Source organism: Macrobrachium nipponense, chromosome 28 (assembly GCF_015104395.2).
Source record: "Macrobrachium nipponense isolate FS-2020 chromosome 28, ASM1510439v2, whole genome shotgun sequence".
Classification (NCBI taxonomy): domain Eukaryota; kingdom Metazoa; phylum Arthropoda; class Malacostraca; order Decapoda; family Palaemonidae; genus Macrobrachium; species Macrobrachium nipponense.
In genome coordinates this window covers 67,118,420-67,146,291 of record NC_087217.1, presented here as the reverse complement: position 1 = coordinate 67,146,291, position 27,872 = coordinate 67,118,420, and the positions used below count along the sequence as shown (strand labels likewise).

The 27,872-nt window shown below is 36.0% G+C and overlaps 1 protein-coding gene across 4 annotated transcripts in view; it reads left to right on the top strand.

The window, feature by feature from the left end:
- LOC135201852 (kinesin heavy chain-like) overlaps nucleotides 1–23,089 on the top strand; it is a 481,090-nt gene extending 458,001 nt beyond the window's left edge. For 2 of the 4 annotated variants that reach the window (XM_064231140.1, XM_064231141.1), the window contains 6 exons: nucleotides 4,282–4,414; nucleotides 4,859–5,047; nucleotides 7,532–7,651; nucleotides 17,690–17,825; nucleotides 18,092–18,196; nucleotides 18,435–23,089. In XM_064231140.1, the coding sequence (XP_064087210.1) occupies nucleotides 4,282–4,414; nucleotides 4,859–5,047; nucleotides 7,532–7,651; nucleotides 17,690–17,825; nucleotides 18,092–18,196; nucleotides 18,435–18,448 (697 nt within the window). In that variant the 3' untranslated portion in view covers nucleotides 18,449–23,089. The remainder of the gene's footprint in view (nucleotides 1–4,281; nucleotides 4,415–4,858; nucleotides 5,048–7,531; nucleotides 7,652–17,689; nucleotides 17,826–18,091; nucleotides 18,197–18,434) is intronic. The other 2 variants (XM_064231142.1, XM_064231143.1) reach the window with 1 other exon arrangement.
- Nucleotides 23,090–27,872: the final 4,783 nt, after the last annotated feature.

The following is a 27,872-nucleotide window of genomic DNA, read 5'->3' as shown; positions in this document are numbered from 1 at the left end:
ACTAAAAACCCAGTTTGCTATTGGTCAGCTCCTATTTACTGCATGGCATGACGAAGACAGGACCTCCCAAGAATACGTTTTCTTTTAAAGCATTATCTGTTCACCATATGCATTTGTCTTAGGCGTAGATTATATTTTCCCAACACCTAAAGCATGCTCATTTGCAGGCACAGACACGTAATTTTGCTGTTTTCCTTTGTTTCTTGTTTATGTCTTTCGTTTGATTTGTTTCTGCCTTCCTCTGTGTATGTGTGTGTGTGTGTGTGTTGGTATTCTGCTGTATTTCAATGCATTGTCTTGAATTTGAAATGTGTACAGGTTAAATGACCCAAGATTGAAATGACTGAAGTACCTGGGGTGACAAGGCTCGATGTTCCTTCATCTTTGAGCAGCGTATCTGGGACATGACGTAGAGATGATTAGATAGCAGATACTGTTAGCAAAAATCAAACCTGAGTTGCGTATAGATCCATGTACCTTTATTCATTCAGCCCAGTGACTCTAATCTAATTTATGATAGAGCTAATAGTGATTAGAGATACATGTATGTAGCTTATGATTTAGAGGGAAAATCCTCATAATGAGTAGTGATAAGCGTTTCCTCACACCTTGTTGGTTAAGGCCCTCTTTTACATCGTCACCGAGGTCTGCGTCAGTTGTTTGTTCCGCTCTAAATGCAGTTGTTCATTTGGTGTTGTGTTTATTAGTGACCTGTGTCATGTATGAATGTAAATATATAGATATAATATACATAATATATATATATATACTATATATATCTATATATATATATATATATTATCTGTGTGTGTGTGTGTGTGTGTTTGTGTGTGTGGGAACGAGACACTTATGCTCTGATATAAATAAAAACCTTACCACATACTCCACGGTCTGCCTTAAACGTGGTTCTGCTGTAAAGCAATGCACAGTTGGTTTACAGTGATGTACTCTTTAAGCTATTCTGATTAATTATTTTGGAGGCCTACGTTTGCAAATACTAGAGATTATAACTAAACACAGAGCTGACTGTTGGAGGATTTGTAATTTTTCACGTTTTTTGTTTGTAAACATGTACTCATTATACTGCAGCCTGTATTTGGCTAACAAAATTTCATTGTCATTTTATAAATGTACGTCAAGGTTGATTTCTGAGGCACAGTAACAGAATGCTTCTAACTTTGGAAAGTTGCTGAAGGGGAAAGACAGTGGAGTAACAAGTGCGTGACGTCACATGTATATTCCATAACAATAAACCCTTTTGCGAGCACCTATTAACACACACACACACAATAGGCAAAACATAACGGGACCAGACTTCTTTTGAAAACACACTTAGACCGTTCAAACTTTCATGAAAGTTTGGAAATAAATAATGAAAATTAAATAATAGAACGGAAAAATATATCTCCACTATTAGTACTTCTCAGTGCACATTTTCACCAGACAGAAAACAGAAAGACAGGAGGGCGTATATAAATACGTGCTCATTTTTTAACTGTTATGAAATGAACATGATAATAAAGTTTATAATAATTACATATTTGATCATCTCCCCAGGAATGGTTGAGAATTGTAGCTAACTTTTTGCAAGAAGCACAGAGGGAAATGCTATGAGTTCAAGTTCGAACTCCAGTCCCCCCACACACACAAACACACACACACACACACACACACACACACACACACACACACACACACACACACACACACACACACACAGTTAGGATCAGCAACTGACCTAAGCCTTGGTGACCAGATGAAAGATGGTTAGTGAGTAACTAAGAAATACAGTTATTTTTACGCAAATTTTGTAACCAGTAACCCTTTTCCTCCAGCGTTATGTGTATAAACCAGAGATTATTTGGGATATACTGATTAAATGCGAATTTGTTGAGAATTAAGTAAATGTAATCAGTAACCCTTTTCCCCCAGCTTTAGGTGTATAAACCAGATATCATTTGGGATATATTGATTAAATGTGAATTTGCTGAGAATTCAGTAAATGTAGCAGACAGCCCTACACGAACTGAGGAGCATAGAGCTGAATTGATGCCATTTTCTGTACTAAAATCGTCGTACTAAAACGCAGTTCTTTTTGTGTAAGGCATGTTTCATCATATGAACTTGATTTTTTCTCTGGTAGGAACATTGCAGTATCAAGTGAAAAACGTAAGATGTGATTACTCTAATTTGTTCGTGATTAGAAAATATATAAAACTACATTAATCTATGACTAGATGATTATTAGATTTTAATCTTAACTATCTGAAAATATGGCTTACTTTAATTTTATATAGAGTTAAAAGGAATATATATATATATATATATATATATATCTATATATATATATATATATATATATATGAAACATTTCATGTATAATAATTGCTGCACGTATTGTGAAAAAGAAAGTATGAAAATGAGACAAAAATTTGTTCGCAATTGTTCGATTAATCTTTGTTACAGAAATGACATAATTCAATAATACAGTGTTGTCAACATCTTCAATCATAGGAATCATGATTTTTAAAATCTTCCTTTAAACTTACATTTGTTTCTTTTATAGGAAAAAATAATTACAGCCTGTCATTAACGGATCGATTTTCATGAAATTAAACTTGTGCTTGTTCTTAATATTTTCTTGGTAGGTTTTCCATTATGGGTGAAATATTTTATCAAGAGCTTCAGATGTTTTCTTTTTGCTCTTGATCGAGTACTTTCATGCTTTATCACAAAATAGTCTTGTGCTGTTGGTAAGTAGTTTTCGATTGTTTTGAGAGTACCCTCTATGACAATCGTTTTATAGTCAAAACAGTATTTTTTTGTAGCCACCATTTTCGATATAGATAATGAAGAAATCAGTAATGTTTTTCATTAGTTTTAGAACGATTTTTTTTTCAGGCTGGCCACTTTGGCTCATGTATGTGTGTGTTTGTTTGTATATGTGATTACGGCTATGTTAGTATTATCTGCTATAAAATTAGTCCATCAGTTCTACAACTTTAACAAGATTTCTTAAATATTGGGAAATCTGGTTCGTCACAAAGGTTATAAGCTTTGACACGAACCTAGACCTTACTTTGATTATTGCATTAAGTTAGACTATGTGTTTGAAAAATACCTTGAAGTTTTGAGTTTTTGGTAAAACTCCCGGATTTTAGTTAATGTATACAACTAAAGAGTTATTACACTGTCAATTACATCATGTTTATAACGGAAAAACGAGCTTCTTGTTTCTTCTATAGTTTGTATAAAAACCATTTTCTTTCGATTACACTAGGAGCAATAGAAAACGGATTTTATCGTAGACTATACCTTTGGTGCCAAAGATAATTTTTCATTATTATAACAGCCTTTCCATTGGTAAAACTTTCAATGAATCTACAGATTTGTAGTAAGAGATCAAGATATCTGAGGTCAAAACGGAAATGAGTAAAATTATGGCTATATTTGTAAACATATAGGGTTTAAAATGCTCCTAGCAGCAGTATTACCTTAGCTAATAATTATTCAACGGGGTTTAGTATATGCGGATAATTCCGAAAACCGTAAGTCTAGTGCTAGAAAATCAAGCTAAACACTAAATAGAAGCTCATATTTGTTTGTGTGTGTGTGTGTGAGAGAGAGAGAGAGAGAGAGAGAGAGAGAGAGAGAGAGAGAGAGAGAGAGAGAGAGAGAGAGAGAGAGACCTTTAATGTGGTTTCTTTGGCCTCATTATCTGATTATTAACAATTATAATGGAAGTATTTATATATCCATTACATTAGATATATTTATATATCAAATCCTAAATTGTAGAAAGCTATGTTTTTGTGTAAAAGCACGCCTATAGACAATAATAATTAATATTTTTGTATGTCTATGTAATTTGTCTATTAGATAAGTCCAAATACTTACGATGATAATAATTATGTGAAATATGTGTTAAACCTTATATATATATATATATTATATATATATATATATATATATATATATATATAGATATATATATATATATATATATATATATATATATATATATATATATAGTAGTTTTTTTGACAGTTGACGCTAAATATCTCATATTTGTCTATTTTCTTAATTATGGATTACAGTATCATTTATTATTATTATTATTATTATTATTATTATTATTATTATTATTATTATTATTATTATTATTATTATTATTATTATTATTATTATTATTAAACGTTGGATATCAATAGGTAAAACTGAATCGTTAAGAGCACTTGTTGATTTGACAAATATAGAGTATTCAACCTTCGTCTTCCACAGCATGTTGAATGAAAGAAGGGAACAAGCGCACAATGACCTCAAGGGGTTGGAGGACACAGTGGCAAAGGAGCTGCAGACTTTGCATAACCTGAGAAAGCTTTTCGTTCAGGACTTGCAAACCAGAGTTAGGAGGGTATGTGCTTTTATGACTGTTAATGGTAGTAGTAGTCGTAGTAATGTCAATTTTAATCTTGCTTTGGAAATTTTAAATCACTTGAAATATAGCCCAACAACAATAGTGGAATATTATAAGATGAAGTTTACTTGTCTGTTTTGGATTAGCCGATGTCATCAAAGCTAATCATAATTGGCTGCTTATATTGCTTAGCACCCATTCTAGGTTACTGTGATATCGGCTGTAGACTTAATGGCGTTGAGCTCAATTTTATTCTACCTAAAAATTAACAACCCGAAAACTGTGAACTGTTATACTGCCGAGGATATGAGCGGTAATTTTTTTTTTTTTACTAATAAGCAACAGTCTTAGAGCATAATAAGCATGAAAAATACCTGTCTTAAGATTATGAAATTATCTTGTTGAGAGGGTCATCACTGTTAAATTCCTGCAACTCGACAGTCGGCAGCTGGGGAGGACGAGGACATCCTCGGAGGATCCGTTGCCCAAAAACAGAAGATCAGCTTTTTGGAGAACAACCTCGATCAGCTGACCAAAGTACACAAGCAGCTCGTCAGGGATAATGCCGACCTGCGCTGCGAGCTGCCCAAGCTAGAGAAGAGGCTGAGAGCTACCATGGAGCGCGTCAAGGTAGGTGGTTAGGCCTCATTACCTTTGTGGTCTGTTAACAGGCGGTTGAATAGATTTCGAGTCGTGATGATGATGGCATTCTCTTGGCTCATGGACTTCAGCATGGGCCTTCATCAGAGCAGTTCATATATCTTTTGGTTACACTGCAGGTTATGATTTTATTTTCTCGGTTTGTGTTATGGATTGTTTACCCTTACTTTACTCATAAATAACAAATATGGAATGTCAGATTTACCGTGTTAATTCATTACAAGCTTAAGTAAGTATCGCAGAGTTAATTACTCAAAAACTGCATAAAATATTTCATAAGGTTTTATTATTAATGTCAATGTAAATACTGCATTATTGTACATATATCTTCTATTCTTTTTTTACGAGAGAATTAATAACAACAAAAGTTAACCTCGTCCTGGAAAAGTTTATTGTCATGAGTTGAAATAAACACCCATATGTGTTTTAATTCTAGATAAAGGTTTTTGTATAAGTAACATATTTCTCTACCTCAGTTGTTAATAACGAAGTATTAAGTACACAGTAGATCAGCTGCTAGTAGCATAACCAAACCTGGAGTATGGATATTGAATATCATTTAACTTACACCAGAAAGACGGAATGACTCACCGAAGATGTTTTCCCTGTGATGGTGTTGCTCTCTGTAGTTGTAACGCAGCTTAAGATTGTGGTAAATAGTAATAGAGAACTTCACTGATGGGTGTGAGTTGAGTAGAAGTGCGTCGTGTTGTAAAGAGTTATAAAAATGAGTATGCTTTTATGCGAATGATGGAGATAAATATGAAATTAGATACTTCATCAGTATAGAAAATAAATATCTTTTATGCATCTTTGAACAGTTTTCTGAGAAATGAAGGGTAAGAGCAGGTTCATAACTTAGTATGGATGGTTTGGTAGATTAACATTGAAAAAAGAAAAGGGAAGTTTGCCGATGAAATAGAGCTTTACCTTTGCCTGCCTGAGGAATTTCCACAGGTTTCTCACTTGATGAAAAAGCTAATTCAGAACGGAAAACGTCAAGGTTATTTGTTTACGTTTATGTAATGTTTCTGATTTAGACAAAACAAGTCGTTAATGCTTCATTGACAATAAACCAGTAAGTAATTGGTACTGGTGGCTCCTGAGTTTCATGTAAATAGAAGGAATGTAAGCATACATTCATTTATGTTTTTTCTTCTTCCTAATCTATAACACCGCTCCCGCATTAACTACCCTTGTTTGAAGAAAAAAAATGTGAACGTCCTTCACCTTTTGAACTCTATCCTTATTTTTCTCTTTTATTAGCTCTATGCCTCCATCATTACACCTTAAAAAAAGGAATAAAAGAATGCAGTGATAGCAAAACTCCCCTCTCAAGTCTGCCATTCTCTTGAAGCATGATACGACGTGACGGACAAATTCAGAAGGGAAGAATTTTCTCTTCCTGTTCCCAAAATTTCAAATGTCATGTCACCAGTAGTTAAGGATACAGAGAATATGGCAACCCCCCTAGTGTCTCATGGTAAATGGTTGGTCATGCACAGTCATGGTACTATTTTTTTTCACTGTGAAGCCTCATTGACACTAAGTTCTGATAACGTATCATATCTATTTACATATTTTTGGTTTGTATCTGTGTTCTGTTTATTTCATACTGGTTAAAAAAGAGAAAACTCCATTGAAGCCCTTGATTCAATCGTACTAAACTGATATATCTTTTGTAGTATATATATATATATATATATATATATATATATAGATATACATATATATATATATATATATATATATATATACATATATATATATATAGATATATAATAATATATATATGTATATTATATATATATTATATATATATATATATATATATATATATATATATGTATATACATATATATATATATATATATATATATATATATATATTATATAGTTTTATTGATAAAATGTATGTAGACACAACACAGTTACACACAGTTCTCATTACTTTTTTATGAGAATTGGCATGTCTACATAGGTGTTCGAATGAAATGTACTCAAAATCAGATGCATGACTTTTAGATGAGATTTATATGTGAACTGCCTATCTGCTGATTTCATATATCCATTTCCATACTGGAAAGCTCACAGTGTAATAATGTCAATCATTAATTAACCTTCCTTTCAAAAACTCATATAACGTTTTCATAATGAAGCCTTGCATATTTATAACAGTCTTGTCAACAGTAGCTTTCATTTTTTCAAGTTTTAGAACAGTCATAGACAACTAGACTAGCTTTGCCTAACAGCATATCTTTTTTTTTTTTTTTTTTTTATAATGACATATAACTTAGAAGCTAAGCCTTTTTATGCCTTCCACACAACTTCGCTTGTGAATGTGGGCATGATATGATGACCATTACTAATGAACCACTGAATTTCTGCCTTTAATGATGATGCTTACTAATGAGCCAAAAAGGGGTGTTGCCATATCTCTTTCCACTACTGTAGACTGGTGCCGAAGACGAAGATTCCGATTTGCACTACAAGTTGGAGGAGGATAATGCCCAACTCCGCTGTGTTGTGCCCAAACTGGAGCAACGTCTTAAGGCAACTATGGGCAGGGTACAGGTGAGAGTTTAAAGAGAACGAAAGAGAGAGAGAGAACGAGACATTAGCTTTCCTTTTGTATTGCTCGAACCTTACATTTAGTGCAGTTCTCCCTTGTCTATTTTCTTTGAACACGTTTTCTTTGATACATTTATGTTAAAGCGTTAACTATGGCATGTCCGGTATTTGGAGTCATTTTGGTGAACCAGGTTTACATCAGTTGAATCTACATTCAAATAGAAGTCCTTGTGACTGTTTTGTTGAATAATTTAATTGGCTTTAGATGCAGATATATTAATGCAATTGAATAATTGTGAGAAAATAATGTTTTGAAGACAATTTTCACCAAGACTTTGATGTACAATATTCGGTAATCCTGCAGTTTAGCGATCCAAATTCCTTGCATTACGTAAATGCAAAATAAGCTCACAGATTTAACAAATATTTATTTAATTATGGAAAGCAAAGAAAACGCTACCAGTTCATCTACTTATAGAAGGAGAAATTGTAAGAAAAAAATATGGGGGGGGGGGAGGCGCCAATGCAGCAGTAGTAGACGGGATTTGTCTTTGAAACGGCTCCCTTGCTAGATTTATTCCTCCCTTGTGTGTGTTGATTTGAGTTTTTCGTCTCTGCAATACCACATATCGTTTATAAATCCTTTCCTATTTTCAATTTATAAAGGATTTATGCTATTGCAGAAACAAACAAAGTTGAATAAACACAAACAAGGTAGGAATAAAACCAGCAAGGAAACCGTTTCAACAGCAAATCACATCTACTACTACTACTACTACTACTACTACTACTACTACTACTACTACTACTACTACTACTACTGCTACTGCTACTGCTACTGCTACTGCTGTGCTGCTGCTGCTGCTGCTGCTGCTGCTGCTGCTGCTGCTGCTGCTGCTGCTGCGGGGCACTACACTATTAGTGTGAGGGGCAGAGCTTTATTCCCTTTGTTTTTTTCACAATTAATGCTTTTGTAAGTAGATAAACTGATCATTTTTTCATTGTTTTCCATGATTCAATAAATATTCGATAAATCTGTGCTTATCTTGACTACGTAATCCGGGGAATTTTGAACCCCCTAAACTGCAGGATTACCCAATATCCTCCTCTGAAGGCTGGCAAAGCCTGTCAATGAAAATGAATGCAGTTAACTCGAAAATATCTACAGCAATCATTTCCTTATGACTCTAAATTCGTCAAGGGGATGCGAATAGTGCCTTTTGAGACCTAACACATTTCAGATTGCAACGCTGACGCATTTCCCTTTTTCTTTTGTATTATATTTTTTTTTTATCTTTTGCTTATTACACCTAAAACCGAGGCTGGAAATAAATTTCATAGACGTCAAAACAAGATGTGAGAATGCACTACAAATCAATGATCAACAACTGAAAAATGCCATTTATTTCCTGCCTTGTATCCGAATAGTGAACTCGGTGTCTTTTCGTTTAATCCTATCCTATAACTTGATCATTTTACCTCGCTGATAGAGCTTAAGCTTCTTTTGCCTCTATTCATTCATTTTTAAATCCCCCTTTTTTCGTATAGGAATGTTCTTGAATCCCTTCAGTAAAAGACCATCTTGTTTCTCCGCTTCATAATTAGCTTTATTAACCGATTCCTTCTGCTTGAGCGCTAATTGCTGTCATTGAAATCAAATAAAATCCAGATGTCAACATTTTTTTTAGAACACTTGCATTTCTGAACGTATTTCATAACTTGAAATAATAAGAATGACTTAAGCTTCTTCAGAAGTGCAATGTGCACAGCGTTTTTATTATTCCTTACTTGCATTGATGAATATCATAAACCTCTTTTACTTATATATCTACGATTTTGAGGGAGACATATCGCCATTTACGATATATATATATATATATATATATATATATATATATATATATATATATATATATATATATATATATATATATATATATCAGCGCCATTTCCCCTTATGGTTGGTAACTCCAGAATGTTTACATTCTAATCCCCAGCAGGCCTTTCGGGATAAATAGTTAGTCCAATAGCCATTCTATACACTGTATATATATATATATATATATATATATATATATATATGTGTGTGTGTGTGTGTGTTATGTGTGTATCTACGTATATTTACATACAAATAACTGTATAAGCCGTTTCCCATACCAATGATGATTCCCAAACTGAAAAAAATCCCAGCAGCCAGTGGCACGTTCTTACCTAAACTGCAAAATCATGGATGAATCCCCGAGCGATAAGTGTCACAGTGTTACCTGTTTTATATCCTTACGCGTAGGGCCCATCCTCAGCGCGTTGAATACACTGTGCCATTTGTCTCAATCTTGGATACACACCTCTGGTTCCTTCACATCAGAGGCATTCCTCTGCCAGGCCTCTTTCAAGCAATCTGCACGGCTCTTTTTAGGTCGTCTTCCATATTATACAATCTTTTCACTAACCCATCGCCCTCCATTCTCTCCACTTGGCCAAACCATTTCCAAACACTCTGGCATATATGAAAGGGATTTTTCCCGGATAGTTACCCCTAAAGGTTTTAACCCGGGATGTATCGACCTTTGCGACGTGTTTAGTACAATCCCGTTGGGGATCACCGCAAAAACATAAACAAAAGACTATAAATATCGTAAAGATAAAGAAAGCGCCACAGTGGCGTGGTTGGTATGGTGTTGGCGTCCCACCTCGGTGGTCGCGCGTTCGATTCTCGGCCATTCCATGGAGGAGTGAGAGATGTGTATTTCTGGTGATAGAAGTTCACTCTCGACGTGGTTCGGAAGTCACGTAAAGCCGTTGGTGGTTCCATGCAACGTCAAAACACCATACAAACAAACATAAAAACAAAGACCCCAAAGAAATACTAGTCCGACATAACGACCCCCGAAAACCCTTGGGAAAGACCCTATGAAAATACCACCTGTACAATACCACACAAAATCCTGCGCGGTTGTTTTCAGTTCCATTTTCATCATTATTGAGTACATTTCATCACATTATTTGACACTGTAAAACTCCATCCCAAAGTCAATCATCATGGCGTCACTGCTCACTGAAATGGTTGGTAATCTTCTGTCAATCCTTCTGTACCGGGGATTTTATTTGGGCTCTTTTATTCCTAGTCTTTTTTTACAACCGGGTCTTACTGACAGCATTATTACTTGATTACCCAAAAGATGCGATATTCAGATTTTAGACTGCACCTACAGATCAGTAGATTGCAAATGACATGCATATGTATAGTACTGTAGTACACAAATCATATGCGTTATAGACAGTAGTTATTATTATTATTATTATTATTATTTTTATTATTATTCATAAGATGAACTCTTTACCATATGGAAGAAGCCCACAGGGGGCACTGACTTGAAATTCAAGCTTCCAAAGGATATGGTGTTCATTAGGAAGAAGTAAGCGGAAGTAAATGGATATATCGAAAGAAGAGATCTCATTTATTGAAAAAGAAAAGATAAATTAATAGATACGTGAATAAATTAACGAGGATTTTGCAATTAAATGTGCAACGTTCTTAGATAGAGAGGATGCACCTGAAATATGAGAAAATGATAGTGTAAAATTTTATATTTCATCAAAAAAGGGTGTTAAGTAAAGCTTTTAATTTTTCATCGAATACTGATTCTCGCGTTGTAATTCACTATTTTTTTTTTTTTTTTTTGCTCTTCTGAATTTCGTCTGTCAGGAACGATTAAGTAAGATCCTTTATCATGCTTGTTTTAATCGGAAGATAAATAGAATTTAAATGGAAGAATGGTAAATCATTTGTGAGAAGATGCAGATTGCTGGGTGCTACCAGGTCACCCAAGAAAAACGAAGATGGACATTTCGTTCAAATATTGGCTTCCTCAAATATCTGAACGTTATCCTTTTTATTTTACTTTTAATTTGTTTTCTTCGCCTTTTATTAAAACTAATTTGAACAATACAATGTTCAAATAGTAATATTACAGAAAAAGCTTTCAAAAGTAATTTTCATTTAAGTGGATTAATATTTTCTCTTAATATAAGCTCAAAAGTAGGTCATAGTAGATTTATATTTTCTTTAATATAAAAGCTCAAAAGTAGGTCATAGTAGATTTATATTTTCTTTAATATAAAAGCTCAAAAGTAGGTCATAGTAGATTTATATTTTCTTTAATATAAAAGCTCAAAAGACAATATCATTATCATTCGCAGTAGTATTCTGAAGGAAAATTAAGCTAAAAACTATATTTTCGGATTATTTATATATATAAAGCGTAAGTTTAAAAAACATGGGATGAGGATGGCGGTGATTTTACACACACATTCTTTTAACTTCCATAATAAAGATGAAACTTCAGTGTTTTCTTAACCCTTACTAATGCAAATGCAAGAAGCTCTGAAATAACTAATGTCTTGACATAGATTACCATAGATTAATGATGTCGATTCTTAGCAGGTGTTTATCGGTTCGCGCGTAAAGTAATTTCCACTGGTTAACATTGATAAATCTCCAGTTCTCAAAGAATGTGAAGTTTTGAATGTAAACGCTATAAAATGTTTACCACTTTCAAAGTGTTCGTATTTATGTATGTATGTAGTATGTATGTATGTATGTATGTATGTATGTATGTATATGATACAGGCTGTGTATTGTACAAGGCTCTCACTTTGGTAGGTAGGCCTGGTCCAGTGGCTAGACCGTGACCTAGTTAAGAAAAATCGTCCATTTTCAGCATGACTGTAAAACAACTGAGTTGACTTGTCAGTTCTTCCATCGAAAACCACGCCATTCGTATAACTAGGGTATTATTTTAATAAAACATAATTGCTCCTTTAATGTAGGTCATGGAACAGTTGTTCCTTCGCCAGGAGCATCCTCCGCTCTCTCTACCTTTCTCGACAAGCCTCCTTTTCAGTGTGCGCAGGCGCCCCACGTTCGATTTCTGTGGTGGCTTCTTGCAGTGCCTTTGGTTTGGCGGGAAATATTAAAACGGACGCGTGGAAGCCGCCGTTTTCATTGCCATCCTTTTTATAAGTAGAAGAATAGGAAGATAAGACTTATTTTGTTTCCAATGTACATGTGCATTTGGAGATTGACGTCTTACTTTAATAAGAAAAACAAAAGCTATATATTATTGCGTAAAACTTCATTGGCATGCAACCATGGTTTACGTCTAGCATGTCTGACAGCATCTTCTGAAATAGATAGAATCATTTCCATTTCACTTTATTCTGTAAGACGCGATTACAAGAGAATAATTCAGTTCCGACGGAAATCTGTGAAAATTGGGTTAATCGGAGGGTAGTAAGATTTATTAGTCGACTTCAGGAACTTTGCCTAAAGTGCTTTGTTATTTGTGAACTGTGCCAGTGCCATGCATGCCTGTCCGAGAATTCTTGTTGGGATTTGAAGTAGCGCACTCACATAAGAGCATAAAAGAAAACACAGGAGAATTCCATTTGCAAACTTGCATTATGTTTTGTAAGGAACAAAATGCTCTGATGAAGAGCGAGTATTTCTATAAAAATTCAAAAATAAAATCCACAAAATGGAGCTGGATTTTCCACACCCCAAATGGTAAAAGAATCATAAGAGTATGATTGAGAGAGTTTCCACTCTTTCCGAAAGAAACTTCAAAAATTGTATGTTCAATCCTCGCTTCTCGAGTTACAGTATAAGCTGCAGAATTCATAGAGGAGCAATTTTATTCTTGACATTTCAAGAGAAGCACTGGAATATAAATATGTCGAATTATGAAAGACGAAAATGTGCAGGAGATGAACGTTAACCTGATAATATAGTTTAACAAGACAGTCGTCATTTCACAAAAATTATTGGGAAAAGCCATTATTTAAAGGACTGCTGATTCTGTCATAGGAACCACAAAGATTAAAAATATGACTTTTCCCACTCGTTGGAATTCATAACATTGCCCAAATGTAAAACAATAATAATAATAGCCAAGTAGGATTGCTAAGTAAAACCATTATAGCATGAGATATTTTTCGCCTGGTTCTGAAAATTGGGTGCTATAGTGTACACAAATACATTCACCAACGTCACTCACGCAGAAAAGTTAGTCTTGATACCGGCAAATCGAATATATATGAATAATTGTTCGACTTATTACGGTAAGCTGACGATAATGACTAATCGTTTTCAAGTCAACCTTCGTCACAACTGAGAGAGAGAGAGAGAGAGAGAGAGAGAGAGAGAGAGAGAGAGAGAGAGAGAGAGAGAGAGAGAGACTGTATAAAATATTTTTAGGCTGTAGTGAAAAATAGTTTGCCTGAGGTCCCCTACGAGGGATAACTCAACAGAACTGAGAGTGAATACCGTCACCCACACCAGTTAGTTGCGTGTATTTTGATGCCGGCTTTTCGTTTAATCAGCATTTGATCTTTGTAGACAATAAAATAGGAGATTAAATGCTCCAGGATAATGCTTCACTTCAGTAGAGAAAATAGAGAACCTGGGACAGTATCATTCTACCGCACGTCACGGTTGAAGATGCAGCGCAGGCGCAGTAGAAGCGCTCCAAGCGTTAACCCAAGAAATTATGTTTTACATAAATTTGCCCTGAAAAATATTTTTAGAGTATGTTTTGTGAAAAGAGTAACGGACACATATCCAAAGAGATTACTGTCAAAGTTTTATTTTTTATTTTTTTTATTGAATTTCAATTATTAGAGAATATTTTATAGATTGTGTTCCTAAATTGATGCATTTTATATTGTTTATGTTTTGTTTTAAAGATTACTGTATGTAGATAAATACCTTTGAAGTTAGTTTGTTGTGGAAAAAATCAATTATTCCGTCTTTAGGTACCCGCGGCTCCGTGCTATCAAGTGGTCTCTGGCTTCGACTTAGCCACACTTATTGCAGATAAATTTCGTTTTAAAGCTGCCTAGAAGTGGTTTATTGATATTAGTCTTAAAGACAGATATGAAAATGGTATTAATTTAGCCTTCGTTCCAGGAAGGTTTTGTCAGTGATGGCGAAATTGAAAAACGAGAAGCTAGTAAGAATGATGATAATGTTATATCAAAACGGTACATAATTCTATTGATACTCATGCTTACGTGAAGATGAATTAACAACTGCAAATCTTGTAAAAACCGTCGACATTGGGCAGCCGAATTTTGGTTAGGTGTGCACGGAGTTGCCAACGCGTCATTTATCATGGGAACGCCGGCTGAAGCCGGTGGTGGGCGGGGAAGCCGGGTTAGCGGGTTAGGAAGACAGAACTGCCCCGATGAAGACATCTCTTTCGATTCTCTTATCCAGATCTTGTTACTTTTGTTTCCTTTCAGCTACGTGATCTGAACTAAGATACAGTGTACAAATTAATACTTTGCTGGTCATATTTCCCGAAGGCCAGTGTGAGGTGTAGGCTATATGCCGCATAGACCTGACCATACCGCCCTTTCATTTATGTAAACAAAGTACAGTACATTTTTATACCGCGTTATTGACACTGGGCCGTGTTTCAGCGAATCTTGTTCATCAGTGGGAAATATTCATTGGATGTGCATTCTTTGCTTCTTCTTTTCACAAAAAGATCCAAGATGCTGGTGTCAGAGCTCTCTCTCTCTCTCTCTCTCTCTCTCTCTCTCCTTCTTCTCCTCTCTCTAAATATAAATATGTGTGTGTGTGTTTTGTGTGTGTAGTTATATATTTATATATTATATATATATATATATATATATATATATATCTATATATATATATATATATATATATCATATATATATATATATATATATATATTATAATTATATAACATATTTGTGCGTGCGTGTTTGTGTGAAAAATCCGGTGTTTTACGAGATGCTTAACTTTCTCAACAAAAATGTGTAACCTACCTACGTATATATCGAGAAGCATAAAGACATTCGTCCATGACAAAGATAAACTTTCGGTAATGAAAGTTCTGGGTTCGAGTTTTGGGAGATTTTAAGATACAAACTGAACCAGTGAGAGGCCACGACAGAGAATTTTGCTTGGCTGCACAGCACTCTAATCTGGAACGTAACAAAGGGCTTTATCATTTATACTGAATCATTTTTCAGACATTATATTATTATGATTATTATCAGTGGTCTGAAAGGAATATAAAGACGTATTGAATGTGCAGAAGAAGAAACTTGTTTCTTTCTTATCTGTCGGAGAAGTTATTTTTAACCTCATCACGTCGATTCATAAAACTGATTTCCATTGTGGAATGATACAATATTTTTAATACACTGCTTCCAGACATTTATCATAAATGCCTGAATTAATGCATATCATCGACAGAATTTGAATGACTTCAGGCAAAACTCAAGTATGAGACTATGAAACACCAGGAATAAGTTGAATATATTCTTTCTTGCATCAAAAATAAGTGATAAGTGATATTGTAAGTGGTGCTGATAGTCGTTAATGCATGAACACTTTAAAAAAAAAAGCAAGAACTAAAGATACCTCAAAACTGCAGTCTTGAACCTGCAAGGTGAAAATGATTTTGCAAACTCCAGTCCATTCCTTTCTGATTGTAAATTAATGCACGCCTCTTAGATAGATAATGAAACCCCAGGAAGCATATGTTAAGCATTACAAATCCCTGAAACAAAAGGATGGATCAAAATGACCAATGCCTGAACGGAGCGGTGCATATATTTCGTTTGTAACAATAAGATGACCATTATGGAAGGGCTGTTCTCCCGATTTTCTGTTAGAGAGCGTAGTAGTCACTGCACGAGATTGGAGATTGCATTTTGGGATGTAGTTTGTCCATCATATCTGCAGTATGGGTAGTTGGGCCATGGTTTCAAGGGTCTTCTTCTAGGTACTTTAGTAGGCTCAGCAGATCCGCTGAATATATAAGCAAAACCGCTTCCGTAAAAATCAAAGTAAACGCAAACTTAATGTCCATGTTCAAGGGGTCAGCATGAACAAGATAGTTCACGCTTTGCTGATCACCTAGAAAAAACAAGAAAGCGATACAGTGATACTTAAGGTCGGCAATTGCGCTCATTTTTGCGATGTCAGTATTTATTATTTACATTATTCTGAAACCTCAGTATAGTCATAGCTGGAAACTTCTGCAGGCCTTTCGATTGTGCTTAGCGAATAACATCTGAGAATTTCCATTCATATTACAATAACAAAAAATGGACATCTTCTTCATTTATTGAGCTGTATTAAGTACGAATCGTTTCGTAAAATTATTTCCATGTTCATGCTACCTTTCCTCATGAAAAACTTTTTATGTTAATATTTTAGAGAGATGATAATGTTTTAACTTTAGCACTAACTGAAAATTTTTATAAGACTTAAAATTCTTTACACCAATTTGCCTTTTAGCCTAGAAATCCCTACTACTCATTCGATTAGCTTCGCAAAACTGTTATTAGGACGTTACACTTCAGGAAAATATAGTTGCACGAGTAGAAGGGAATTAAGTTTAAAATTAGATTATCTCTGTACATTTTCTAGATTAAGAGATTTTTTAATTATTCAATTTAGTAGTAAGAAATTGTATAGCCAAAATAAAATTTCTTTACGTCAGGTTTAGGTCATTAATGCTGTTACCATTTTTTTTTTCTGATACTCTTAGTCCTCGTAAACACTCATTGGATAAGAGCCTGTTCCCCTCTATTCACTTCATCAAATGGAGCACAGAAATGTTTCTGTGCCTTAATTTGAACAATTTATAAATATATCATGAATTATTTCATTTCCAAATGTAAATTATTCAAACGCATGGAAAGCTCTAAAGTTGTCCATGATCACGTTGCTTTGATTAGGTCCCGAGCTCAAAATCGCAAAGCTTCAGCTCGAGATCTTAAAAGCTTTATTTGTTCAAGTCTGTTAACCATCCACTGAGGGATAAACGCCTTTATCTGATTGCATAGCATCATACCCTATGGCATTGTCTCCTGTTCAAAGATAAATCGCTTTGAGAAGAGCCCTGAAGACCGGAAGGTAAGTCTTCTTATCCTAAGGTGAAGCGACTCAATTGAGAATTCCTTCTCAGCGACTGAAAGCGAATCTTCTTGTCTTTGCAGGCCTTGGAGACCGCTCTGCGAGAGGCCAAGGAAGGCGCCATGAGGGACCGCAAGAGATACCAGTATGAGGTGGATCGAATCAAGGAAGCGGTCAGACAGAAGAACTTGGCCAGACGAGGTCAAGGGGCTCACATTGGTAAGTGCAGGACTTTCAGTTGGCTCTACGAAGTTGACAGAAAATGGTTGTTGGTAACCATCTTGCTTATGTATAGTGGTTGTGTATAATATTTGCCGTAAAGTCGACGATACTCTTGTCATTTGTTTAGAGCCGTGGTGTATAATATTTCATATAAAGTAGACAAACACCTGAGATGCAACAACCGAAGATGAAATAAGTGTATCTTTCTTTTAGACTATGACTAAGTCTAACCTGTGATCACTGACTCTGAAACTCTTTTGCAGCTAAACCAATTCGCACGGGGCCTCAGAGCCTTCTTTCCCGACCGGGGGCTCTTGGTATGATGGCTAGACCAGCTCCTAATCCCACACAATTGCACTCATTCGTAGGTTAGTTGGAGAGAGTTTTGTAATATAATTTTTGAGATATTTGTCAGAAATATTAGTCAAAATCAGGTTCACTATTTATGCTGGTGAAAACGCTTCTGACTGAACTAAAACTTTTTAGGTCAGTTAACATGAGAATAATAATATACTTGAATTTTTGTCGGATACTGTACGGTGTCTTAAGATACGTGATCAGTGCGTCTAGCCTCTCATTCCTTTTCCCCCTTTTCTTGCTTTTCAGCAACTAGCAGCTAAATAACCAGCTATATACCTATCCCGTAGAAGATATAGAAAAGAAATATTAACCAAGAAAAGACTCTCCGAAACAAATATGACTTCATTGTGGTATATACGTACTACTGCTTGGCTCCATTCTGATGACCCTCAGCTTTTGTTCAGGCAGGGTCCAGAGTGGTGACCTTATACTTCCTGTGGGGAAAAGGGGGTCTCTTCTAGTTTGATGCCTTCGACCAGAAGCATAAACATCGAGAAGCATCGCCCTCTGGCCTGGCTCTGTATCTTGGCCAAAGGCTAGGCGACTTAAGAGGAGAAGCATACCAGACGTGACGGTTAATTTTTTCATATAATTGCGCTCGATTTCATTATGTGTCATATGCTTAATGTGACCATATGTACCTCTGTGTCATTTTTTTAGACCTACGATATTGAATATTAATACACCGCATATATTCACATCAGTATCTTAAGTGTTATCACCTGTGGGTTATGTCCAAAATATTGCATGTCCATGCCGTGTTCTTCAGTCTCATATATCATCCATATTCCGAATCTTTGTGAATATGCTTCAGAGGAGATAGGTAAAGTAGTCATTCAAGCTTTTAGTCATGACATCATTTTTACTTAAGCATTCCGATCTGCAAATGACATAACTTCATGTCTAACTACTATAAATTCTAAGCCTGACGCAGGATAGATCAACTAGGCTTATGGCAAGCAGATCACGTGTCAACAGCCCACTACTTCTTGTGCAGCTTTTGAAACAACGCTTAGTTGAGGTCAGTTGTAACGGCTTAAATGAAGTCAGTCCATCAGGTACAAAAGGGTAAGATTTGCCACATTCATCTGTGCCTCTTTTGTTTAGGCAATCAAGAAGTTCACATCAGGCCTCCTGATCCTTTTCATACCTTAGTATATGTACATGATTCCTTCTGGAATGGGTCTGTGTTGGCATGAGCCAGCTTAATCTAGAGTAAAGTAAACCAACTAACTAGTACCCAACTTACCTCTATCAGTCCATCAGATGCCTTCAGAAGCTGGAGTCCCACAAGGGTTCTGGGTGAAAATGGAAGTTCTGTAGCACATGCAAATCGTTTTGGACACAACCTTCTCCTTCTCCCCAAAGTCACAAGTTGTGCTTGCAACTGAATGGGTGTAACTTAAGCGTAAAGAAACGAAGTGTCTATACCCTTCCAGAACCCCTTCCTGTCCTCTACACCCAAGCTAGTTATTGATGATAATAATCATGTAGTGAAGACGCATCCCCTAATTCACAAAGAAAGAGAGAAACGGAAAGAAAGAGAGCGAATGGGCTGAAGAGTAAGTCGTTTTGAAAATTTATTTTTTTAGTTATTTATTAATGAAGGAAACTCGTTTAAATACATTTATACTGCAAGACTGGAAACCGGCAGTCATGTTTGGGATGGCACCGAAAGGCTTCTGCTCCATGATAGGTTCAACAAAGAGCAATTCAAACTGGCTTTCAAGGCCAAACCAGGCACCGCCGAGCTGAAGGAAAGGGAAACGAGATGAATAGCCCTCATTATGGGAGCTACCACTGGATTGATTTGCGTCGTGCCGTCCAAAATTGATATGACTTGGGGAATTCGATTTCACGAGTTTTGCATGGGGACGCAGTCACCTCGGCTCCCAAGCATGACAGTTGGTAGAGACAGTTTTGACCTGGATCTGGAAGGCCATGAAAGTGTATAATAGCTGAAAACTGATCAGATCGGTTGTTTATACAATATCCAGCAACATTTTTGTAAACCTTGAAAAATTAAGATGACTGAGTAGAACTGGAGGTTGCTTGTGTATACCACAACCGAATTTTGTTCACTGTTAGCATTTAAGGCACACAAACTGCATGTCAGACATTGCACGTCTTATACACGTTCCAGACTAAAATTTACGGTAGAATACTCGAGAGAAAGGAAATGTGATGGTCTCTCTTATCGTTCAGTTGTTGTACACTTTCACCCTTCCTGATCCTATATCCTGACGATTAGCGTTAAATACCTGTGGCATTTTGCTTAAGGTGTATCATTATAGACTACTATACATGTATGTGTGTTTGGCCTTCAATAACATACGAGTGCTATATCAAAATATCTCATTTCTTATGTAGCATGAATTTAATATGGGAGTGGTGTTTAACATACCATAGGATCTAATAATGACTTGGTATATTTTGCATGTATTGTTTTTATTAGTATGGCTGTTATGGTGACTATATAATTCATGCTATATAAATAATATAGAAAAATATTAGCTATAATACACGGTACACCATCAAGGTTACTATTTATTTGTTTTAGTCATTCATTAACGTCAGCATTTCATTTCCTAAGTCAATTCTAAGTATTATTAGTTTAAACGTTCCGTTTTGTTCCTGATCTAGTTGTGTTCATAAGCGCTTTTATTCGGTTTATATGTATATATGCATATTTGTATGCGTGCATTTAAGTTACGTAACACTGCTGCATTTTTCTGTTCCGTTTTCTTATTTATTTCACTTTGCTTTATATTTCGTTCGTTTTTCAGATATATCGCAAGCAGGAAACCCAGCTTTTCTTCCGTGAAAAGGTGGACATTTCTGTAAGTCTTGTGGAAAAGGTGCCGTGAAGGGAATATAAAGTTAAATGAAAAATTAATGTTATTGTGGTAATAATGGTGAGCACTCTCTTTATTGCCTATTGCACTTGACGGGGTGAGCTTTCAATGTCTTGTTTTGAGTATATATATATATATATATATATATATATATATATATATATATATATATATTAGTATATATATATAGTTTATTTATGCGCACATGCATTGTGTGCATATGTATTCACGCAAGCATCTACTAGAATATATTCAGCAATGCGGACTTCTCTGCCAGCATCAAATCTCAAAATACTTATTTTATTTACAAAAAGTCACAGTGCAATCAGTTCGCTTTTGGCTTTTCCCAAAGGAAATCCTATTTTACGAAAGTAATAAAACAGGTAAAAACTCCATTATGTTTATGGCAATGAGAGTAGGTCTCTCCTGAGGAAGGAGGTTGATTTGACAACTAAAGAAGCGAGACATATTATTAGGTGTAATGGAACGTGTTGGTGTATGTTTCTGTATGTGCGTTGTGAGTCTGGGTATGAGTGAATGTGTGTATTGTGCTCCTATAGGGTGATGCCCCTGGGTGATTGCTGCATTGTTATCATACTTTAAGTGGTTGACATGGACACAACATCCTCACAGAATTAGGTCATCGGAGCCGGTACTGCGAAGTTCATCGTATTTTTGGCATACAAGTAAGGTTTTCTTACTCTGCATTTACATTTTAAAGTATTCTCATCACATGTGGAACCATTACCACAATCTACAAAGGAAACGGCATTTTGCTCTGAGCTACACTAAAAAGACAAAGTATTCCTGAACAGTACTGTAGAAGAGCACAAACAGAAGGAAGTGCATAGCTTCTGGTGGGTAAAATAGCACTAACACTTTGCGGTTGTAGTCTTTGCTCTTCCTGTAAATCTACCCTCTTTATATATCATAAAAAGTATGTGACTAGCATCGACGAAGTACCTAACGGACGTTAGTAACTGATATAACAAATCAAATACGACTGGACTGAAAGCGCCGGCGATTACATGACCTCCTTCTAGTGGGTTGCAACTTTTTTGCCTCTCTAGATTAATCGCAATGTAACACATTCGGTGACTGTCGAGTAGCACACCCTCGGCTCAAGGATCCGTGGAAAGGGCGATGCAAACAAAACAACCAAACAAAAAAACAAAAAACAAAAAACCAAAAAAAAAAAAAAAACTCTAGAGACGTTCCCTGTTTCCATAATCTCGGTAGAGTTGACAGGTTAATGTTTTAGTTCTTCAAGTAGGAATATAAAAGTAGTGAGCATCTCAGACAGTGCTTGTATGACGGCCTTTGCTGTAATTCGACGTTTCATACGTGTCAGCTTCAATGTATCAATTGCGTTTTAGTCCGGAGTCTGTTTCCGAGATGGATCCTTGAGGTGAGCGCTCCAACTCATGTCTGTTTTATATTCATTTCATCATATTGATTTTCACTCCATCTTTCTTTTTTACGTTGTTTGAGACTCTTTCTTAATGTATATAGTCCCTTTGTCACGTGATTTGCTTAAAAACCCACAGTAATTATATATATACATATATCTGCTTAGGGAGATGAATATTCATTTTATTGATAACAAAGCAAGGGATTAACTCCGAGTAGTCTCTGCATTATTCTTTTATGTAAAATTAAACATGAAATAACAGTTGCTGTTGTTGTTTATAAATACTTAATATAAAAAACTGCTAAATATTTAGAAGTGATTCCTGTACATGGAAATAAACATTCCATTGCTTGCAATAGAGTTTCCATTTAGTTTTGCATTATTGCTCGTAAAGTAAGACATTGAAGAGGTATCTCAATTTAATTTTATACACACTAGTGATAATTTAAAGAGGAATAAGAAGCTGTAGATAGATCTTTTAAGTATATTTATTTATTTATTGTTTATAAATGTGAAACAATCCAGGTTGTCTTAATTCTTTCTGTGGAGAGATTTATTGAAAATATCATTGTTGTTTATTTGTATTGAAGCCTTCTCCAAGAATGACTATAATAAAACAAAACCCATAAAACTAACTTTCGCTTGTCATGTTTTAGTTACCTATACTGCATGGAGCCAAACTTATGGGCCTCTACTAATCCAGGGTAAGGTTGACCCTAGTCCAGAATGAGTGGCGTGAGAGTCATGGAAACTTAGTCCATTCTGTCCTGCGGTCACAATACGTGTTTAATTGTATGATAAGAAAACTCCTTATTTATTTATATCACGTTGGTACTCTAAGATACGATGAATTCTCGGTGACCACCTTGGTTTGGAACATAGTTCTTCAGAGATCCTTCGTCAGTCAGGAGACCGAATGACAGAATAGGTCAAGTCACGGCTGCATTAACCCATATTGCAGTCAAGCACAGCAACTAATTTATTGTATTTTCAACCTCTAAATGTAGAGTATATTACTGCCACACTCGCCGTAAAGTTGCCTCTAAAAGAAGTGCTGGATGAAAAAAGTATCACAAATAGATTACGGATACCCCAGAAAATGCATCCGAAAGGACTGAAGAGGCTTCAGCTTTGAATCTGGAGATTTTTGCAAGTGTTTCGTCCATGTTTTGTGCAGGGGAACTTATTTTTGAATAAATAAAATAAGACCTAATACTTAATACCGTGCAATCTTACAATCTTTGGCAGACCATATTTTTTTCGCGTTATTTTATTCATTGAAATATTCTACCCATTCATTGTAATTTGGCAAATGCTATTACAAGAACCATGCTTCCTCCATACTAGTGCACAAACGTTCTGTTCACAAAGCGGTTTCAGTGATACAGACATGCTTTCACCAGCTAAGCATGGATGTCTGTTGAAAATCTTACAAAATTCACTGCAATGTTCCATATTTGATATACTTTACTGAATTCGCAGTAACACCAACTTTGCACAGTTATGGTCGCTTGACTCTCTCGGTAATATATTTAACGCTGATTCTCTTCGTCTCTCCTTTTAGTATATCACTAACCTTATCATTTCCTCTCCTGTGGCTTAATTGCTGCAATATTCGCTACTTTTGTAGCTCTGCATTATTAATAACGGGCCAGAACCCCCTAGCACTCATATCTAGTCCTTCCCATCCAAAGCTCCTGTTTAGTGTCTGTCAAATAAATTTAATCCTAGGATACGAAGTTTACAGATTTTTATATACAAACAAAACAAAAGTCGTCTTTTCGTTTTTATATTTTTCTTTTAATTATTAGCCGTCCCTACCGCTAACACTGAGTTGTGATATATGACATAAGTTTATTATTATTATTATTATTATTATTATTATTATTATTATTATTATTATTATTATTATTATTATTATTATTATTAACTGAGATAATTTTGTATCTATACTTTGTTAATGAATTACACAAAATATAAATTAACTGTCTTTTATTTCGATATTTTCCTTCGAATATTACCAACCTATTAACCTATAGTTAATAAGTCTTTATAGGAATTATGAGACTAAGTGTACAGAAGGATAATGCAAAACTTAACGATTAACTTCAATAATAACATCAATCACTACTTGTACAGTTAGACTCCTAATATGGAACTACAAAGGCCTTCATTATATTACCGTTATTATCGTAAGACTCCCCAGCAAACGTTAAGAAAACTATAGTAGGACTACGAAGCACTACTTACTAATTCCAAACAGGTTAGTAATTACTTAGCAGAGGCAATTTGAAAGTCTGTGTGACACTGCTCTGCCATATGGAATGTACTCGAAATATTTGATCCAAACACGCAACTATAGATCATCAAAATTTAGCAAGATAAATCTAGGTGTTTCATATCATTGGCCCTTTTGGGTACCTCTTTTAAAAGAACTAAAAGACGTTGGAGTATCGAGAGTTCACTCAGTCAGAAGCAATGTTGACTGCCGTCTAACTTCGGTATCTCTTCACTCTTCAGTCTTCAGCTGGTCTACGCTTTCATTCGAGAACATTCTCGTTCTCTGACCGATCTTTACTGGATTTGTAATGTAGATAGTGAGCTAACACGAACTGTGCATACGTATTTCGCTGTACTCCAATCGTAACCAGAAGTATCATAGACAGAATACAGACGGAGCACGAGGTTAAGGTAAGTACAAGTTAACAGTACTTTTTGTAACGTTTGGCAATTCTATTCAGCTCATAGTTTTTAGCAACATCAGTCAAAGAGATTAGACATGAAATGCTGTTTTGGTTACTGTATATTACTCTACATATCCCAAGTTGCTTACATACAAGTAACGTTCATAAAATTAGTCTAGTCAAGGATACTATTAGGCCTATATTAGAATGTACAGTATAACTTAACTGGCATTTTTTATGTGATTTTGATTAGCTTCACTTACATTTCTCCCGAAATAGGTGGTTATCCATTACTCAACCACTAACAGGAATGGGGGCAGGCAACGGGGCGAATTTTTTTTTTTTTTTTTTTTTTTCCGGTGGGGAAATACCAACAGGGGTGTATTTTCGCCAAACCTGGCATAGTCTAGGGAGCCCGTTTATTTGACGGAAGTTGTCGTTTTTAGAATAATAGTAAGCAAGATGGGGGTAAATGAAACCAATACAGTCTATTTTAGAGTCCAGATGTAAGACGAAACAAAAGGCGAGATCAATTTAGTAGGCTACCATTGTTTTTATGCGGTGGTGTGCAGTACCCCGAGGGACGGGTCACCTTCAAAATTACCGACCATGGTAGGTTCGTAAATTGGCTGCTGCGTTCTAATGCAGTGATATGGAATTACAGATGGTAAACAGACCCCGTGGTAATGAGATCTTGAACTCTTTGTCAACCTAACAGGCTCATGGCACCATTCATGTGAATGATAGCAGGACCTTAGACTTCTTTTTTGGACGAAAACCTAGGCCTACTCTATGTTCTCATAAGACATTCATCCCCGTTTAGTATGTTGCCAACTGTGTATTAAGTGATGTGTCCTACGGATGTTATTTTTTTACTAAGGATTGAAAATGTTAATGCTTTTGTATACATTTTACCGATGCAGAGAAACACGTCCGTCATGTAGTATTGATTTTCAAATTAATAGTCCGAATTAATTGATTAAGAGCACCGTTATCGTTACCTAATTGCTAATATCTAGGCCGTTGATAAATGTGCGGTGGAGTTACGACAGTGAAGTTTACTGGTTTTAACTTATATTGTTTTAAGACGAAAAAAATGAGGTAAATTTTTAGTTTCAGCCAAATTTGGAAAAATGCAATAAAAATATATTTGTTGCATCAGAAATAGTGTGGTTTCAATGAATTTAACGTTTATTTTGACTGCAAACCAACCGATTTAGAGATTTACTATGTATACCCTAGTTCATCCCACCAATTATGGGGGACACCCTTTGGGAACCGGGGTTTTGGGTGGGGGAAGGGGGGGAGGGTGTTGGGGCATTGAATGATATTTGCAATAAATGAATAATTAATGTTCCAGCACCCCTCCCCCATACCCCTAACTAGGCCTACCGGGGGGAGGGGGGTAGGGCCCCCCAGCGACCCCCCTTAAAGCCACAGTAATTTTCAGGGCACCAAGGAACCTAACAAACCCACCTAACCTAACCTAGGGGCCCTGTACCCCTACCTAGGCCTAGCGGGGGGGCTCCGCCCCCCTGCGACCCCCCCTTCCCCCAAGGCCACAGTGATTTTCGGGGCACTACCGAACCTAATACAACCACCTAACCTTACCTAGGGCCCTGTACCCCTACCTAGGCTAGCGGGGGGGTCTCCGCCCCCCTGCGACCTTCCCCTTAAGGCCACAGTGATTTTCGGGGCACTACCGAACCTAATACAACCACCTAACCTTACCTAGGGCCCTGTAACCCCTACCTAGGCCTAGCGGGGGGGCTCCCCGCCCCCCTGCGACCCCCCTTAAGGCCACTACCTAACATCCATCAAACCAAATCCAAAGTGATGGTACTGCTGTATACATCGTTATACTACCACCATTATAATATACTCTATAAATTAATGAAGCTTACCTTAAACTGTTGGTTGATAAAAATGTGCTGGTGCTTTGAGGGAAAACGTGAAGCCGTTGCAAGGTTCCCTGACATGCAACTTAAAGTAGGAAGTGGCCAGGTACCCGACGACCACATTGCACTGCAAACAATCGGTAGGAAATCGAAGGTCTGTCAAAATTAATGCCAGAAGGGCCAGCCACTACCTCTGCCATAGGTACAGGAAGACAAAATGCCGTTTTTTGCTTCATTATTCGAGTATTCAGTCAAACAAGGATACCAGTGGACACTAGACAGGTAACTGTATTACTCCGCTGAAATGCTAGTGAAACTTAGTTTTCGACTCAAGTCATTCGTAATTGGTTATGAAACCCATGACGTCATAACGATGTCACACCTCTCAGCCAATAATGAGTAACTGGAACTGCTTTTGTTTGCGTAAGAAAGTAAGTTAGAGGGCTCATTAAAAGTAAACATTACCGTAGAGGAAACACCTCTCCCGACTTAGGAAAAATTCGAGGTAAAAACTTAATCTTTTTTTTTCTCTGTAAGTATGCATTAGCGACAATAATGTATTGAGAAGAAGTGTTTTGTTATCACGTGCTTTACTCGGGAAAAATATCAATATAATAGATTTCCCATAATGGTTGAAACTAAAATATTACCAAAAATGATTATCCAGTGGTCTTGAAAACCCTCACTAAATTCGATCTTGATTTTTTTGTGTGTGGGGGGTCAATTACTCAAATTATTGGATGTTGTAGATAAGGTGTTTTCAACCTGGGTATGCGTACCCCAGGTGGTACGCCAAGTGTCTTGTCAGGGCGTACACGCTCGCCACGGGTTATTAG